The sequence below is a fragment of the Phocoena phocoena genome, chromosome 14 (genome assembly GCF_963924675.1).
Source record: "Phocoena phocoena chromosome 14, mPhoPho1.1, whole genome shotgun sequence".
In the NCBI taxonomy this organism is placed as follows: Eukaryota; Metazoa; Chordata; class Mammalia; order Artiodactyla; family Phocoenidae; genus Phocoena; species Phocoena phocoena.
Genome location: NC_089232.1, coordinates 83,139,299 through 83,155,212, shown reverse-complemented (window position 1 = coordinate 83,155,212; position 15,914 = coordinate 83,139,299). Strand labels below are relative to the sequence as shown.

The 15,914-nt window shown below is 39.5% G+C and overlaps 1 protein-coding gene across 1 annotated transcript in view; it reads left to right on the top strand.

Annotated features, from left to right (window-relative positions):
- The window catches only part of TAF1B (TATA-box binding protein associated factor, RNA polymerase I subunit B), a 59,632-nt gene extending 43,729 nt beyond the window's left edge, over positions 1 to 15,903 (top strand). The window contains exons 10-15 of the mRNA XM_065891178.1: positions 1,806 to 1,983; positions 2,552 to 2,598; positions 5,126 to 5,216; positions 9,610 to 9,680; positions 10,236 to 10,458; positions 15,539 to 15,903. Coding sequence (XP_065747250.1) covers positions 1,806 to 1,983; positions 2,552 to 2,598; positions 5,126 to 5,216; positions 9,610 to 9,680; positions 10,236 to 10,458; positions 15,539 to 15,743 — 815 coding nt within the window. The 3' untranslated portion in view covers positions 15,744 to 15,903. The remainder of the gene's footprint in view (positions 1 to 1,805; positions 1,984 to 2,551; positions 2,599 to 5,125; positions 5,217 to 9,609; positions 9,681 to 10,235; positions 10,459 to 15,538) is intronic.
- Positions 15,904 to 15,914: the final 11 nt, after the last annotated feature.

Below are 15,914 nucleotides of genomic sequence, written 5' to 3'. Positions count from 1 at the left end.
GCACCACCAGGGAAGTCCCTGCACCTTAAGATTTATATTGTAAAATGTGTCATTGATTGACAAAGCACCCATAAGATTATAAGAAGACCTCTAGAATATTGCCATTTTCAAAATTTAAAGTTTGCTCTCTACAGTACTATCAGTTCTATGGTGCTGTTGATCAAAAAGAAGAAACCCATGTATTTGGCCCTTTCCCAGAAAGCTAAAAGTGGTTTTAAGCATACTGGGGCAACAAATGCCCCTCCTCAGTGCCCTTATGTATGACAGTGTCGTCTCTGGAACTCGGTAGAAAGGTTTTGGCAAGCATGTCACACACACACCCTTACTGAGTAAGCACTGCCTCTTTGATGGCTTTGAGTGAACTCCAAACACATTTCTTAGTATTGTCCCTCATACTGGGACTGAGGAGCCTGCCAGAGAGAATTTCTGGCAGTTTTCACAATCAGTATATAATTTGTGGGGAACTTTATTACAGAGTTCCCAAAGTGCCTCCATCTATATTACCTCATTTGTGAAGGTGGGAAGGGTGGGCAGGTGGGTATTCTCATTTACAGATGAAACATAGGCAAACTGAGTGACACCTGGCTGGTAGATGGCTGAGTACATACTTAAATGCAGCCGTCCCATTCCAAAGCTAGTGTTCTTTCCACATAATGCTCCAGTTCAGAATCCTGTACTGCTTAGTTTTTCTCTGCTGTCCTGGCTTCCTTCCTCATAATTTCTTCCACTTGCTTTTTTATTACTCTGTACTTTTGGCATAAGAGAAAGTTTCAAGATAATTAATTTTAAATAAATAGGGGAGACAGTTTTCAAGAAATGCCATTCTTTATAGTAATAATTCTATATATAATAATATATACTATATATAATACTATATACTATATATAGTAATATATATGCTGTGTGTAATATTGTATATATTACTATAAAATTAAAGTATTGTATACTACATTAAGAGAATAGAATCAATAGGATATAATGACTGAATGCATGTAGGAGATTCAATACAATACAATCTATTATGCTCTTATAAATAATAGCCATTCTACTTGAATTTAATTAAAATAGAATATGGTACATCCTAGGTACTTAAATTAGTGAGTAAAGAAATTTGCTTAGTAATTTAGAGTTTTCAAAGTATATTCACTTGTGCTATCTTATTTAATGTTTATCCTCACCATAACCCATTTTACAAATTAAGAAACTGAGGTTAGGTGACTCTAATTTGGAGTTACAAAGCTAATGATTAGAAAGCCTAAATACATAGGCCGTAGATTTTCTGACTCCGAGTCCTACATTATTCAGCCTTGAATAATAGATGCGGTCTGTGCTGAGCATATAGTTTCTTTGGGAAAGCAGTGCAGCTGGTGAGATGCACATCAGGCTTCCAGTGTGCTAGCCAGGCTTCCTGCTGGTGAGTGAGTGCGTTTTTAGAGAAGCTCTTGGTCTTACAGGAGAGTTAGTTTCAGGTAAATGCAAATTGCTGTAGAAACACAGACAAGAAACATGGATGAAACAATAGAAAAGCGATGTGTGGGGCTGTGCATTAGGTGGCAAGATGTGTCCTATAAATAGCAGATGTTTGGGGAAGTCAAAATAGGAGAAGATACTCCTTGCTAGCGTTCAACCATTAATTTTTCTATACAAATATCATTTCTTGGTTGATTTTAGTTACAAAATGTATGTCTCAGAGTTCTAGCATAGTATCATATTTTAAGATAAACTTATCTCATAGATATACACATTAGTATAGTCTAGTTAGCCAAAGAATTTAATTCACATTTTACTCTTTTATTCTTCAACAGATGAAATGCATGATTTAACCTGCCACGTGGTAAAAGTGACTGGAATGGGAGAAGTGGATTTTCTAACATTTGATCCTATAGCTAAAAAGGGAAAAACTGTTAAATATGATGTACAAGCTGTAGCTGTCATTGTAGTGGTATTGAAACTGCTCTTTTTATTGGATGACAATTTAGAATGGTAAGTGTATGTCAATTTTATGAGGAGAAAATTGTATTGCTTTTACCTAATTATTCAGAGTAAAGGAATCCATATGCTATATCTCAGTAGAAAATAGAGACTCTCAGGTGTTAATAGAACATTGACTAGTAGCAACAGTTACTTCGTACATAATATTTTGACTCAGCTAGTTGTGAGAGATTTCATTTTCCCTTAGTAGGTTGTTTGGATCATGTTTTCTTCCTATTTTTAGGTAGATACACGTGTTTCTCATTGCTCTACTGATTCCTGAGTTTTAAATCATCATACAAAATCCTAAAGAGTCATTTAGCACTTCATCTGTATACCTTTAGGCTTCTGGCACTATGTGTCTTCAAAGATTATTTTGGAAAGTAAAAGAATCCTAAAATGCCAACAGAGTGGCAGTATTTATAGTGTCTCCTTCCCTGTTTCAGTGATAGCTTCTCCATTAAAAGTTGGCATCAGTTTCAAGTACTGTTCTATACATTTCCTTCAGAAGAATTCAAAATTTAACTGTCTTCCAATAAATGATTTCTAAATAAATTGATTTGTTTATTTGTATTTCCAGGTCTTTGTCTAATATTGCTGAGAAATACAATGAAAAGAATGAAGAAGGTACTTACTTTTTTTATGAATCAAACTCAAAATGATTGTAAATGGTGGATTAAAAGATACAATAAACAGAGGGAAGAAACTTTGAGAAATATACACATACACATATACGTACACATATATACAAATTGTACCTTGTACCAGAATGTTTTATATGTATAATTATTTAATTATATCTCAAGGCTACTAAAAAACCTCACTGACTTCCTACTGTGTGTAAAGGCCAGCCTGCTTTTTAGTTCCCAGCTCCTACTCACTAGCCATACTAGACCATGAACCTACTGGCAGCTTTGTGAGTGTACCATCTATTCCAGTGCCTTCAACCTTTGCTCACATTGGTCCTTCTACCTGAAGTGTTCCTTCCTTCTTCCCCCCAACTCCTTCTATCCCTGGCAAGTCCATCTTCATGCTTCAAGACGCAACGTAAATGCCCGCTTCAGCCTCTCTTCACACCTACTCCCCAGCTCACCTCTTCCCAAACCAGAACCGATGACCCTGCCACAGCCACTCCTGTCCAGACTTCTCTTAGTTGTTTAAAACACTGAATTGGAACTAGCGGACTAAGCATTTCTATCCCTGTTAGGCTGCCAGTATTTGTACAGTGCCTGGAGTATCTGCCACAGTGACTGCTGTGTAAGTGACAGACAGGCAGACAAGTAGGTAGATTGCAGGCTTCTAGAGGGAGGGGCCATATCTTTTTTACTTTCTTTTTTGTAATGTATCTTTAATATCTAGCAGAGTGACTGGCCTAATATCCACTTAATAAAGTGTGGTAAATGCATGAATTCTTACATTCAATTCCAGTTTCTTAATGTTCTCACTAGGATTTATGTTCATTGTTTTATTTTTAATTTCAGCTTTTTTGAGGTATAAAATTTTCATATAAAATTGTAAGATATTTAAAGTGTACATTGTAGCAATTTGATGTGTTTGCATTGTGAAAGGATTCCCATGAAGTCAATTAACACATCCATCACCTCTAATATTTACCTTTTTGTATGTGTGAGAATACTTACGTTCTCTCTTAGTGCATTTCAGGTGTACAATATGGTATTACCTACTATAGTCACCGTGTTTTACATTAGAGCTTATTCATCTTACAGCTGAAAGTTTGTCTCCTTGTACCAATCTCGCCCTCTTTCCCGCACCCCTCAGCCCCTGGCAGCCACTTTTTTACTCTATTTCTATGAGTTTGACTTTTTTTTAAGATTCCACACATATGTTCATTGGTTTTAGGAGCTTAGATTTAATGGTGGCAATTAGTTTGTGTGTTCTTTCCAGAACATGTGCAGCATGCTTCTTTCTGCACATTGCTTCATGTTGGCTCCTACATAGAGTAAAAGGTTGGACAAGATGTTTTCTGACGGTAAAGGGCCTTCATAGACTGTGTAGACATTTAGAGTAAAGGGTGCTTTGACGTATTGTCTTCCCGTGACCCTCAAAATAAACCTACAGTGTCAGCAGGGCAGGGATTGTGGTCCCCATTCTCTCTGCTCCCTAGCTGTCCACTGTCCCCCTGCCTTCCCACATTACTGATGAGGAGTTTAAGAAGTTATGACTCACTTAAGGTCAAAGAACCTTGTGTTCTATTAATTGTTATAGTTTTCCTCCTTCCTTATAGCTTTTCTGGTAGTTGCCTGTCCTCTGTGGCTCTGTTGCTCTGTGGCCTACAAGGCCATAAGTAATGATTATATATTGGCCAGTTGAAAGATTTTTAACTAGACATTGAAGGTAGACTGTCTTCATTAGAGAATATATAAGAAATTCAGCCTCTCACTCAGCCATCCTCCTCCTGCCAGCCTTCCTTCCTTCAGACTTCCTCGCTCTCTAAGCCGCTTTCCTGCTTTTCCTTGAATTTCATTTTTTTCCTCCCTACTCGTCCCATCTCCCCACATGGATTGAGTAAAAGAGTGAGGAGTGTAGTTTTATGCTTGACTATATATTCAATTCTGTTGTCTATCTCACCCTGACATCTTGAACACACACTCACTCCACCTGTCCAATGCAATCCACTTTCTTACTTATCTCTAGAGTCTTTGGATTTGGATTAGGATTAGGAAGAACAGAAATAGGAGCTGATGAAACTAGAAGTCTGGTGCCACTGCACACATATAGCCATCGTTTGTCCCTTAATTCATGTATTCCTAGACGTATTGGAGCACCACCCTGTGCCAGGCACTGTGCTGGGATTTGGGTCAGGAGGAAGAGGCCTGATTGTGTAGTCTTCTACATAAACAAAATATGTCCTCTGTTCTCAGGGGGGTGATAGTCAAATCTAGGAGAAACAGACATTTTTGGTTTTGGTATAATTTAGTTAGGGCCACAGTACAGGTAGGAACTCAGAGAAGGGAGTGACGGCAGGTTGCTCAGCTGTGGTGTTAGCATGGATACAGCAGCACCTCCCTCCGTAGTCTCCAAGGGCTGGTATATAAATGCTGAGTCACATCAGTGAGTGAAGACTCAGAGGAACAGTGTGTGTTATAATAATGTGACATATTTGGTTAATAATCATGGATTTCATTTCTTTCAGATAAGCCATGGTTTGATTTCAGAAAATGGTACCAAGTTATGAAGACAGCTGTTGATGAAAAAAAACAAAAATGGGAGGAAGCCAGGGCAAAGTATGTTATCTCTTCTAGTTTTAGATTTACCTACTTTATTTTCAAGTCTGTTACTTTACATTTGAAAGCTGAAGTTTCATCAGTTTAGACTCACCAGCATTGTGACATTTTTTCTAGAACTATTGACCCATCTATCCAAATTAACTTTTTTCTTCTTTCTATTACTATTAACTAAACTAATAATGTCCTTTTTTATTAATGTCCTTCTTCTGATCCGGGATCCAATCCAGGGTACCATATTGTCCTTAGTCTTCAACTGTTTATGATTCGCATGACTCTCTTCTGCATTTCTGATACTCCTCCCTCTTTCCTTTCCCAAAGTGGATCATCTCCCATCTATGCTTCCCAGTATTACAAAGATTACAAATGTCAGCCTGCGACATATGTAATTGGAATGTTCCCCCCAAATAAAGTTCCCTATAAAAATCAAAACAAAGGAAAGCAGAAAGAAAGTAGTATACTTAATTCAGTCAGTCTCACTGTTTGACTTTGAGCTCTCGTTCTGACGTAGGTCCATTGTGCTAGAGTGGAAAGAGCGTAGCGTTAGAGACAGTGCAGGGCTTGAATCCTGACTGTATTACAGCCAGCTGTTTGACTGTGGGCAAAGGACTTAAGTTCTTAGCCTCAGTGCACTAAAACATAGTTAGCTCATAAATTTTCAGAGACACTATCTTATGTAATATAGGGTACATTGCTATAGATCTCTGATTTGAACGGTTTTATATCTATTCTTAGAACTTGGAGTCTCTGTGAGACTTTGAAGAAAAAGTTAGCATCTCTCTAGTTTATGTAAATTTACAGTAGTACTCACTTGATCAAGTAATTTTATATCCCTTGAGAAAAGTCAGTGTTCCTCAAATTAGTTAAAATGATAATTCATTCAGCTCCAGTTTCCTCATCAATAAAATAAGGCTAGTAATGCCTGCTTTAGACTCTAACTAACAACTAAATTTCAGTTTTTGCAGGCAGAATTAGATTATTTTTCCTCTAAATTTAAGAGAGCATTTAAACAGAGAAACAGACTTACAGGGATGAATAAAGTGCTGTGGGAGAGAGGATCCTTGCCGAAAAGGGGAGAAGATGAGCAGTTTCTTCCTGTTCAGGTTGGAAAATGATGAGGGAGAAGAGGTGGGAGGTGAACTTCTGAAAGCCGCGGGCCCCCGGGGAACTGGGTGGGCCCTTCCTCTTCCTTGTTGGAGAAGTCATTGGATCTCAGCAGGTAAAAGAGTAGCAGCAAGAACAGAAGGTTATCCTGTGTTTTTAGGTTGTCCTGGAGAATCAGCCATTGGACCTTCACTTTGGGGGCCAGCTGGGGTTGTCTTGACCGATACTGCGAGGCTAGGTATTCAGGGGCCATGCCACTTGGGCGTCTCAGTAGTGAATAGGCATTCATGAACTCAAACTGGGCAACAGCTTACACTTCAGACATAGCTATTAGAGCCCAAACTCATGTTGCAGTGCTACAATCAGTTGCACATCTAAGACTTCCTGACTTTTAGCTACTTTATGGGAGAATTTAGTGACCAAAGAAAGTACGTCTAGTATCAAAATGGCATTTTCCAGACAGACACCAGGCCCCAGGGAGGAGCTTGTCCAGGGGATCCATTACCAAGATCCTTCATAGAGTATGTGCTTTGGGCTGAGTGAGGTAACTTATGTAAGTCACTACTGACTGATGTGTGGGCACAGAGCCCCAATGCGTGCTGATTACCTGGCTTACCCTACCCCACCTCCATTGTTGACGTAAATTTCTAATTTTCCTCTCTGTTCTTCTGGACATCATCTTCCGTATTGTCAGATAGAAGTTACTAAGCATGGGTCCCTATGCATGGGATTATGAAAAACACTAACAAACAGTAGTTGAAAGCCTAAAAACCCCTTTAGAGACTGCTTTGATGACTTCCAGTTTCCATGGAGATGTTGAGAAGAACATGGAGGAAAATTTCAAAGCACTTGCCGAAAATCTTTGCAGCCTTTTAGGTTAGGCAAAAATTTTCTTAGATATGATACCAAAAGCATGATTCATAAAAGAAAAAAAAGATAAATTAGACTTCATCAGAAGAAAGAATTTCTGTTCTTCAAAAGACCCTGTTAAGAGAAGCTACAGGTTGGGAGAAAATATGTGTGAATCACATATCTGACAAAAGATTTGCATCTAGAATATATGAAGAATTATCATACAGTAAGAAAACAAACATTTCAGGTTTTTAAATGGGCAAAAGATTAAGTTCACACAAAAATCTATATATGAATATATGTAGATATATATACTTCATTCACAGTGGCCAAAAACTGGCAACAACCCAGATGCCCTTCAGCTGGTAAACAGATAAACAGTAGCATATCTGTAAAATGGAATACTATTCAGCAGTAAAAAGGAACAAACTTCTGATACATCCAGAAACACGAGTGAATCATAAATACAGTATGCTAATGAAAGACTCAAAAGGTTACATATGGTCTAATTTCACTTATATGACATTCTGGAAAAGGCTAAACTATAGGGATAGAAAAACAGATCAGTGGTTGTCTGAGATCAAGTTCAGCTGTGGGTATGGAGAGGGGTTGACTGAGAGATTTTTGGAGTGTGCAACTGTTCTGTAGATTAATTGTGGTGGTTACACAACTGTATGTGTTTATCCAAACTAGTGGAACTGTGCACTGAACAGGGTCAGTTTTTACTACATGTAAATTATACCTTAATTTCTAACAGTGGGGAAACAAGTCACGTGGGGAGACTGGACGAACAAAGCATACAGGGCTTTGTGGCATCCTGGAGAAAATGTTAGGACTTTGTAGTGGACCTCTGTTTTTTGTAGCTTTTGTAGTTTTGGGAAGAGGTAAACAAAGTAAAGTAAATTTTTAAAGAAGGACTATCTAAACAGTATTATTATTTTAGATCGCCCACTTATCCTATCTTCTGGGCATATGACCCCAAGGAAGTAAGAGTGCCTCCTTGACTATAGCATAATTGCCACCTGTATGGGCGTTTGTTATAAATACATAAGAAAATCTATCTAGATTAGGTATTCACAAAGAATTTTTTTTTTTTTTTTTTGTGATACGCGGGCCTCTCACTGTTGTGGCCTCTCCCGTTGCGGAGCACAGGCTCCGGACGCGCAGGCTCAGCAGTCATGGCTCACGGGCCCAGCCACTCCACGGCATGTGGGATCCTCCCGGACCAGGGCACGAACCCATGTCCTCTGCATCGGCAGGCGGACTCTCAACCACTGCGCCACCAGGGAAGCCCCACAAAGAATTTTTAACAGAGATTTTTTTACCTTGAGTATGTTGTCACTTATTATTTGATAAAATAAATAACAAAAAGATATTTGAAAGAATCACAAATGAGAAGCTCTCTGAATATTTTAAATGTGGTATGGTTCATTAAAATTTAGTTCACCCATAATTTTCAGGAAGACCATCACCTATTAACCATGATTACACCTCTACATCAGAAGGTGGGCACTTACAGTTAACTTTGTACAGGTTATCAGAATCAGAAGTACCACTACCGGGGCTTCCCTGGTGGCGCAGTGGTTGAGAGTCTGCCTGCCAATGCAGGGGACGCGGATTCATTTCCCGGTCTGGGAAGATCCCACATGCCGCGGAGCGGCTGGGCCCGTGAGCCAGGGCCGCTGAGCCTGCGCGTCCGGAGCCTATGCTCCGCAACGAGAGAGGCCACGGCAGTAAGAGGCCCACGTACTGCAAAAAAACCCAAAAAAACAAACAAACAAAAAAGAAGTACCACTACCTTCATCCCTAGCAGAAGGGCATTTGGCCAAAGACAGGGAGGAACAGTTACTTCTTAGGTGGCTCCACTTTATGAGAACAGACAGCAAGGGAATTTTATGGTAAAGGAAGCTGTTTCTGCATTTTATTTATTTATTTATTTATTTATTTATTTATTTTTTGCGGTACGCGGGCCTCTCACTGTTGTGGCCTCTCCCGTTGCGGAGCACAGGCTCCGGACACGCAGGCTCAGCAGCCATGGCTCACGGGCCCAGCCGCTCCATGGCATGTGGGATCTTTCTGGACTGGGACACGAACCCGCGTCCCCTGCATCGGCAGGCGGACTCTCAACCACTGCGCCACCAGGGAAGCCCCTGTTTCTGCATTTTGATGTAATTAATCATTTCTTTGGGATCTTATGGCATCTGGGAGACTTTGGGGAGGAGCATATCTTTCTGTGACCTTGCTGCCTCCTTCAGTGCTACTTGCCTACTCCTAGGTCATAAGCTCTATACAGACATGTGTCAGTAGGTCATTCTAAGTCAGAGCTATTACACGGGGTATCACGAATTTCAGACACTGCTTTAGAGAAACTTCTCTGAAATGTGTTGAGGTCCATTTATTCTCCATTCTGCTCCAAATGTTTTTCTACCTTGTACAGGTATCTATGGAAAAGTGAAAAGCCACTCTACCACTCAGCGATTGACAGATCAGTGGTATATAAAAGAAGGGGTGAGCTGCATTTCCTCTTGTTAATGCCAAGTAACAATACAGTTGTAGAAAAGCTAAGTATCTTAACTTGAAAAGTAAATGCATATGTACTTTCTTCACTTCTTTAGGAAGTGTTCCAATGCACATCCAAAGAGACATCATCCTCTGCAAGAAATGTCCATAGGAATCTTATCTATTTATTTCAGGAACATTGCATTATTCAAAACAGAACTTAAGTTTCCACCAAAATCTAAAATGCCATATATCTATGACTTTCAGAACTCTTTATCTGGAGAACTGCCTTTAGGTTGTTTTGTTCATTCTTTTTTTTTTTTTTTAATTGTGATAAAATGTTCGTAACGTAAAATTCACCTTTTTAAAGCCTTTTTAAGTAATTCCTTGACATCCTCATCCACTGTCAGTTTCCCCTAGTGTTATGCTCTTATATCGCCGTGGTGCATTTGTCAAAACTAAGAAACTAACATTGGTACCTTACTATCAAGTAAACTACAGACTTTATTCGTGATTTAACATTAGTTTTTATTTTATTCCTTTTCTTTTTTCCTTCATTTCCAGAAATGGTCGTGAGTCTACAAAAACAATTTAGCACACTGGTTGGTTCAACACCAACTGTTGAAAAACAAAGCCCTTCAAGTTTTCAGTTCAGCTGGACCGAAGAGGGCAGTGATAGAACTTGTTTCCATGGGCATAGCCTCCAGGGAGTCCTGAAGCAGAAAGGCCAGTCACTGATGACCAAGAATTCCCTCTATTGGCTGAGTACTCAGAAATTCTGTAAAAGGTATGTGATGCTCTTAGAAATGACAGGATAAAAAAACATGATGAAACTTCTAGTTTGGCCTGAAGGAGTTGGCTGTAGTAAGAGCCAGATAGGTTATTTGTTGGAATTAGAAGGTGGTGAACTTAGAATCAAGACACTCAGAATTACACACTGAGTGTTGTTTAAAGGATGGGCGTGTTGACTAACCTCACGGTGATAATCATTTCACAATATACACATGTGTCAAACCATCATGTCAGACTCCTTAAACTCACATACGTTGTATGTCAGTAATATATCAATAAAGCTGGAAGAAGTTTTAGATTATAAAGACTTTTCTGATTGTAACCTTATATTTTTATACTAATCTCATTTCCATATTGACATAGGAATTGTCTGTAAGGCACATTCCCATAGTTAAGAGGACGTGCTCGTGAATCCAGCTGTTCATATCCCAGCCCTGCCGCTCGCTCGTGTGGGCAGGTTATCTACCATCTCTACAGCTCTGTTGCCCTGATTGTAAACGCAGGGTATGGTACTGACCTTCCTCCCCTTCTCAAAACCTCTAGCAGCTCCCATCTCCTTCCGAGTAAAGTCAGGAGAGCCTGTGGGGCCGCCAGCCCCGCTCCTCTCTGCCCTCCCACTCCTCCGCATGCCACGCTCGCCGCGCAGTTTCACACCAGCCTCCTGGCCGCTCCTGGAGCTTGCCAGCCACACTCCCCGCGCAGGCCTTGGCACGTGTCGTACCTTCAGCCTGGAATGCTCTTCCGCCGTGTGTCTACAGAGGCTCACTTCCCTCAGGTTTTTGTTCAAATTTCACTTCCTCGGAGAGGCCTTTCTTAGCCATCCTGTCTAAAATATCACAGCTCTGCCCTCACACCCACACACACCTCATCACTCTCTAACCCCCCTGCCTATCTTTTTTGCTTATAGCTTTTGTCACTATTGAATGTATTATATTATTATATATATAACGTATTGTTATATATTTATTACATATTATTATATATTTATTTATATTATTATACATACACTAGAATGTCAGGTCCTTGAGTGCAGGGACTCTGTCTTATTTAATGAAAAATCTCAGAGACTAGGACAGTGCGTAGCACATAGTAGGTGCTCACCAAGTATTTGTTGAATGAATGAATGGAAAATAGAAGCTGCCTCATAGGGTTTTCATGAGAATTAAATGAGATGTATGGTGTCTGTCACATAGTAAATACTCGATAAATGATAACTATGATCATTTTTTTAAACAAAACTAATTTTCTGTTGAAGAGTTTAACTTCCGGAGTTGAGTATCAATCAAGATAAATAAAATGTAGAAAATACAGTAGAAGATACTAAAAGGAAGTTATCTGTATTAAAATTTACTGCTCAAAAAAACTTTAGCTGAGTCTAGAATGGTTAAGGAGTATAACTGTCTTAACAGCAACCACGAAAGGCCAGAATCCCAACCTTCGGTCAGCTCCGCATCTGGGGTGATACAGGCCTTTGAGCAGTCAGGGCAATGGCTTTTTTATAACTGATTCACTTTGTTATAAAGCAGAAACTAACACACCATTGTAAAGCAATTATACTCCAATAAAGATGTAAAAAAAAAAGATTTAAGTTTTCCTTGAGAAGAGGAGAAAAGGCTGTAGCCCTGTCCCGCGAGGGGCCCACACACAGGACCGGGCCTGTTAGGACGTGGCGTGCTGGTGCTGTTGTGTCTGCAGAGTCAGCCTGGGGAAGTTAGAGGGGAGCCTGTACCCTACACTTCTCACGTCGCACGATCAGTGGACTTTTGGATGTTCCTCATGGGTTTAATACTGTAATAAAAGATAGTTAGTTGGGGATTCCCTGGTGGCGCAGTGGTTGAGAGTCCGCCTGCCAATGCAGGGGACACGGGTTCGTGCCCCAGTCAGGGAAGATCCCACATGCCGCGGAGCGGCTGGGCCCGTGCGCCATGGCCGCTGAGCCTGCGCGTCCGGAGCCTGTGCTCCGCAACAGGAGAGGCCACAACAGTGAGAGACCCGCGTACCGCAAAAAAAAAAAAAAAAAAAAAAGATAGTTAGTTACAAATAAATAGACCTTGGTATAGTCGGAGATGAAACAACCAAAATATTTTTCTCTGCAGGAATTACAAGGCTAAACACCAAACCATGTAGACGAATAATTTTATGATCCCATGATTTTATGCACCAAAACCATCCGTCGAATCACTTGCCTATTTAGACCATAGCCTAGAACCACAGAGTAAGCAAAAAAGGGTTCAGCTAACCTATCAAAAGGTCACTGAGTCCGTGACTAAAGCTTATACACTTTTCTCAGAAAGCTCACTCGGAGCCTACTCACTCTGCCTGGAGGTGTGTTTCTGTCAGGCTGAGTTGTCTGATTTCCAAATTCCTCATCATCAAAAGAAACGGAGTAGGCAGGAGACTGAGAGGTGTCTGCTGATAAGCATCTTGACAGCAAATATAAATGATATTCATTCGACAAACAATAGAGGAACCAGCATCAGAAGCAGAGGCAGACAAAAGAACTCAAATTACAGTGGGCTGAAGTTCATTCACGACCCACAATAGCTCCACAGAGCTAAATAAACCAGACCGCGTCTCGGCTTCAACACAGAGCATGTCCCCAAATTGTGTGCATCCTCTCTACCTGTATTTTCTAATATTTCCACAATAACAGTGGACAGGTTGTCACAATATAATTTTAAAGGCTTTAACAAATATGCTGAATATGCTTTGCTTAATAATAACCAAGTAATGTATAACTGAGTTTTAAAAGATTTCCATCCAAAATGGTCACAATGAAATGTTTCGATGCTTAAGAGAGCAGATCTTCAGCTACGTGGAGAATTTTGTTACACAGAAGGACTCATTTTTGTGGGTTCAGAAGAGACAAACATTGTACTAGGAAATAATTTAGAGAACACTCAGGCCTTGAGAACTAAGCAGAGAGCGGCTGCAAGAGCACTTCAGATACTCGAAGGTGTTTATCCTTCTTCGCTGAGGCGGAGCCAACAATCTTGATGAATTTAAGTGGTTATATATCACATTTGGTTTTAGCACTTAAAACTTTAGGAAAATTTAAACTTTCTGAGTTTATGATAAGGAATGTAATCCTTAAAAGATATTGTTATTGATTCAACTTAGAAATAAAAAGTCTTACTGTAGCAGATACTCCGTATACCTTTTCTTAGCTTTCTGTTGTAAAAATAAAGTTTTCCTTATGGTCCCTAGGCAAGAGAACAATATTTTTACCCTTTTTGTTGGTAATATTTTGTCTGAAAGAATCTCTCTTAATATAGCTAAAATTAAAACTTAGAAAAGAAGAAAAGCAAGAGGGCACCATCAATGACTTATATTTGATTTTTCCATTAAATCAGTCAATGCACAGACAGTTGAGGCTTTTAAATTTCCTACTAGTGAACATAGTAGGGTATTAGCTTTTTTGTGTATTATTCAAATAGGCTTAAGATTTTAAGTGAAAATTTAAAAATCAATTTTAAAGGAATGTAGGGAAAGTGAACAATTTTGAGCCCTTACTGTGTGCCAACCATTGGTTAAGTGCTTCATATATTTTCTCATGCAATCCTCTTTTCCATCCTATGAGGTGGTACTGTTATTTTTTCCTATTTTTACAGATGAAAGAACCAAGAGTAGTTACCCATAGTCACAACTGATGTGTGGCAAACTTTGTGGTGCAAATAGAAACATTCCTTCAGGAATTTAGGGCCATATATGTTATATAAATCATAATATCTATATGTTTATATCCTCTGTGTACTGTTCACTTGTTTTTTAAAACTTTTTATTATGGAAATTTTCAATTGCACTCAAAAGCAGAGAGCATGGTATCATGAACGCCCCCGTACCCGTAGCCACCCCACTTCAGCAGTTGACTACATGGCTAGACTTGCTTCACCCATGCCCCAACTCCTTCACCCCTCTACTCCCAGATTATATGGAAGAAAATCCCATACACTGTAATTTTCTTAAATAAAACCATGATACCATTAATCAGACATAAAAACTAATAGTAATTCCTTAATCTCGTTAAACATGCAGCCAATGTCTAGATTTTCCTGATTGTCATGTAATTTTTTTTTTTAATTTATTTTTTTGTGGTACGCGGGCCTCTCATCATTGTGGCCTCTCCCGTCGTGGAGCACAGGCTCCGGATGCGCAGGCTCAGCGGCCATGGCTCACGGACCCAGCCGCTCCGCGGCATGTGGGATCTTCCCAGACCAGGGCACGAACCCGTGTCCCCTGCATCGGCAGGCGGACTCTCAACCACTGTGCCACCAGGGAAGCCCACGTAATTTTTAAATAACTCAGAATCCAAGTAAAGTCCATACACTGCAGGTGGTAGAGATATCCCTTAAGTGCTTTAATTCATAAATTCCCCCTTTATCTCTTTTTTTTCCCACTTGCAGTTTACTTATTGAGTAATCCAGGTCATGTGTCCTGTACAATTTCCCATAGTCTAGATTTTACTGATTACAGCCCATGATACCACTTAAGGTGTTCTCCTGTCCCCCTGCTTATACCTTGATATAGTTAGAGATTGATAGAGTTTGCAGTTTTAATTAGTGTTTTAGAGATTTTATGGTAGTGAGAGATTTGATCAGATTCAGGTTCTACTACTTTAAAATAAGCAAAATTGCTTTGTAAACTCTTCTTTCTATAATACATACAGAATTGCAACATACATTATTAAGCCTGGTGTCTTATTTTGGATGGGAGTTGGGGATTATTTTTTTTCTTTCGTTTGTTTTAAAATATGTCCAGAATCTCTCCCTGTCTGCTTTTGTTTGTCTTGACCATGGTAAGAAGAGGGGGGCCCATCTGGAGTGGAACAACTCATGAGACCAGGCTCTGTACCACCTGTGTCCCATGGCATGGTGGCCAGGGACAGTGCTGAAATCTTTTTCCTTTATAAAATTGAGGATTCCTTCCAAATTGTTCTGTTTTCTTCCAGCTCAGAGTACTATTTTAAGCCTAACCATATATATTTTTTAAGTTACTTGGGGGATGTTCAAGGGATGGATGCATACGTTTCTAAAAGACCTTTAAATGTAGTGTCTTCCTTTTTCTTCCCCTTCTAGCTATTGTAAGCATGTGACAACCTACGAAGAATCGAATTTTTCTCTGAGTTATCAGTTTATACTAAATCTCTTCTCCTTCTTGCTAAGAATAAAGACCTCCCTTCTCCATGAAGAAGTGAGCTTAATAGAAAAGAGACTTTTTAAAGCAAAATACAGTACAACAAAAAAGAAATCTTCAAGATCCAGGAAAGCAAGAAAATGTTGAGAAAAATGAAATGGAAACTTTCTGGGGAAAATATTTTAATAGTGACAGTAATGTCAAATTGTAATATGAGATTACAGAGAATGGTGAGAAATAGAATTTTGTTGCAAGCATGTGCATACATACAAATGTATGTATCAAACCGCTTATTAAAATGTATATTAGAAAACAGGT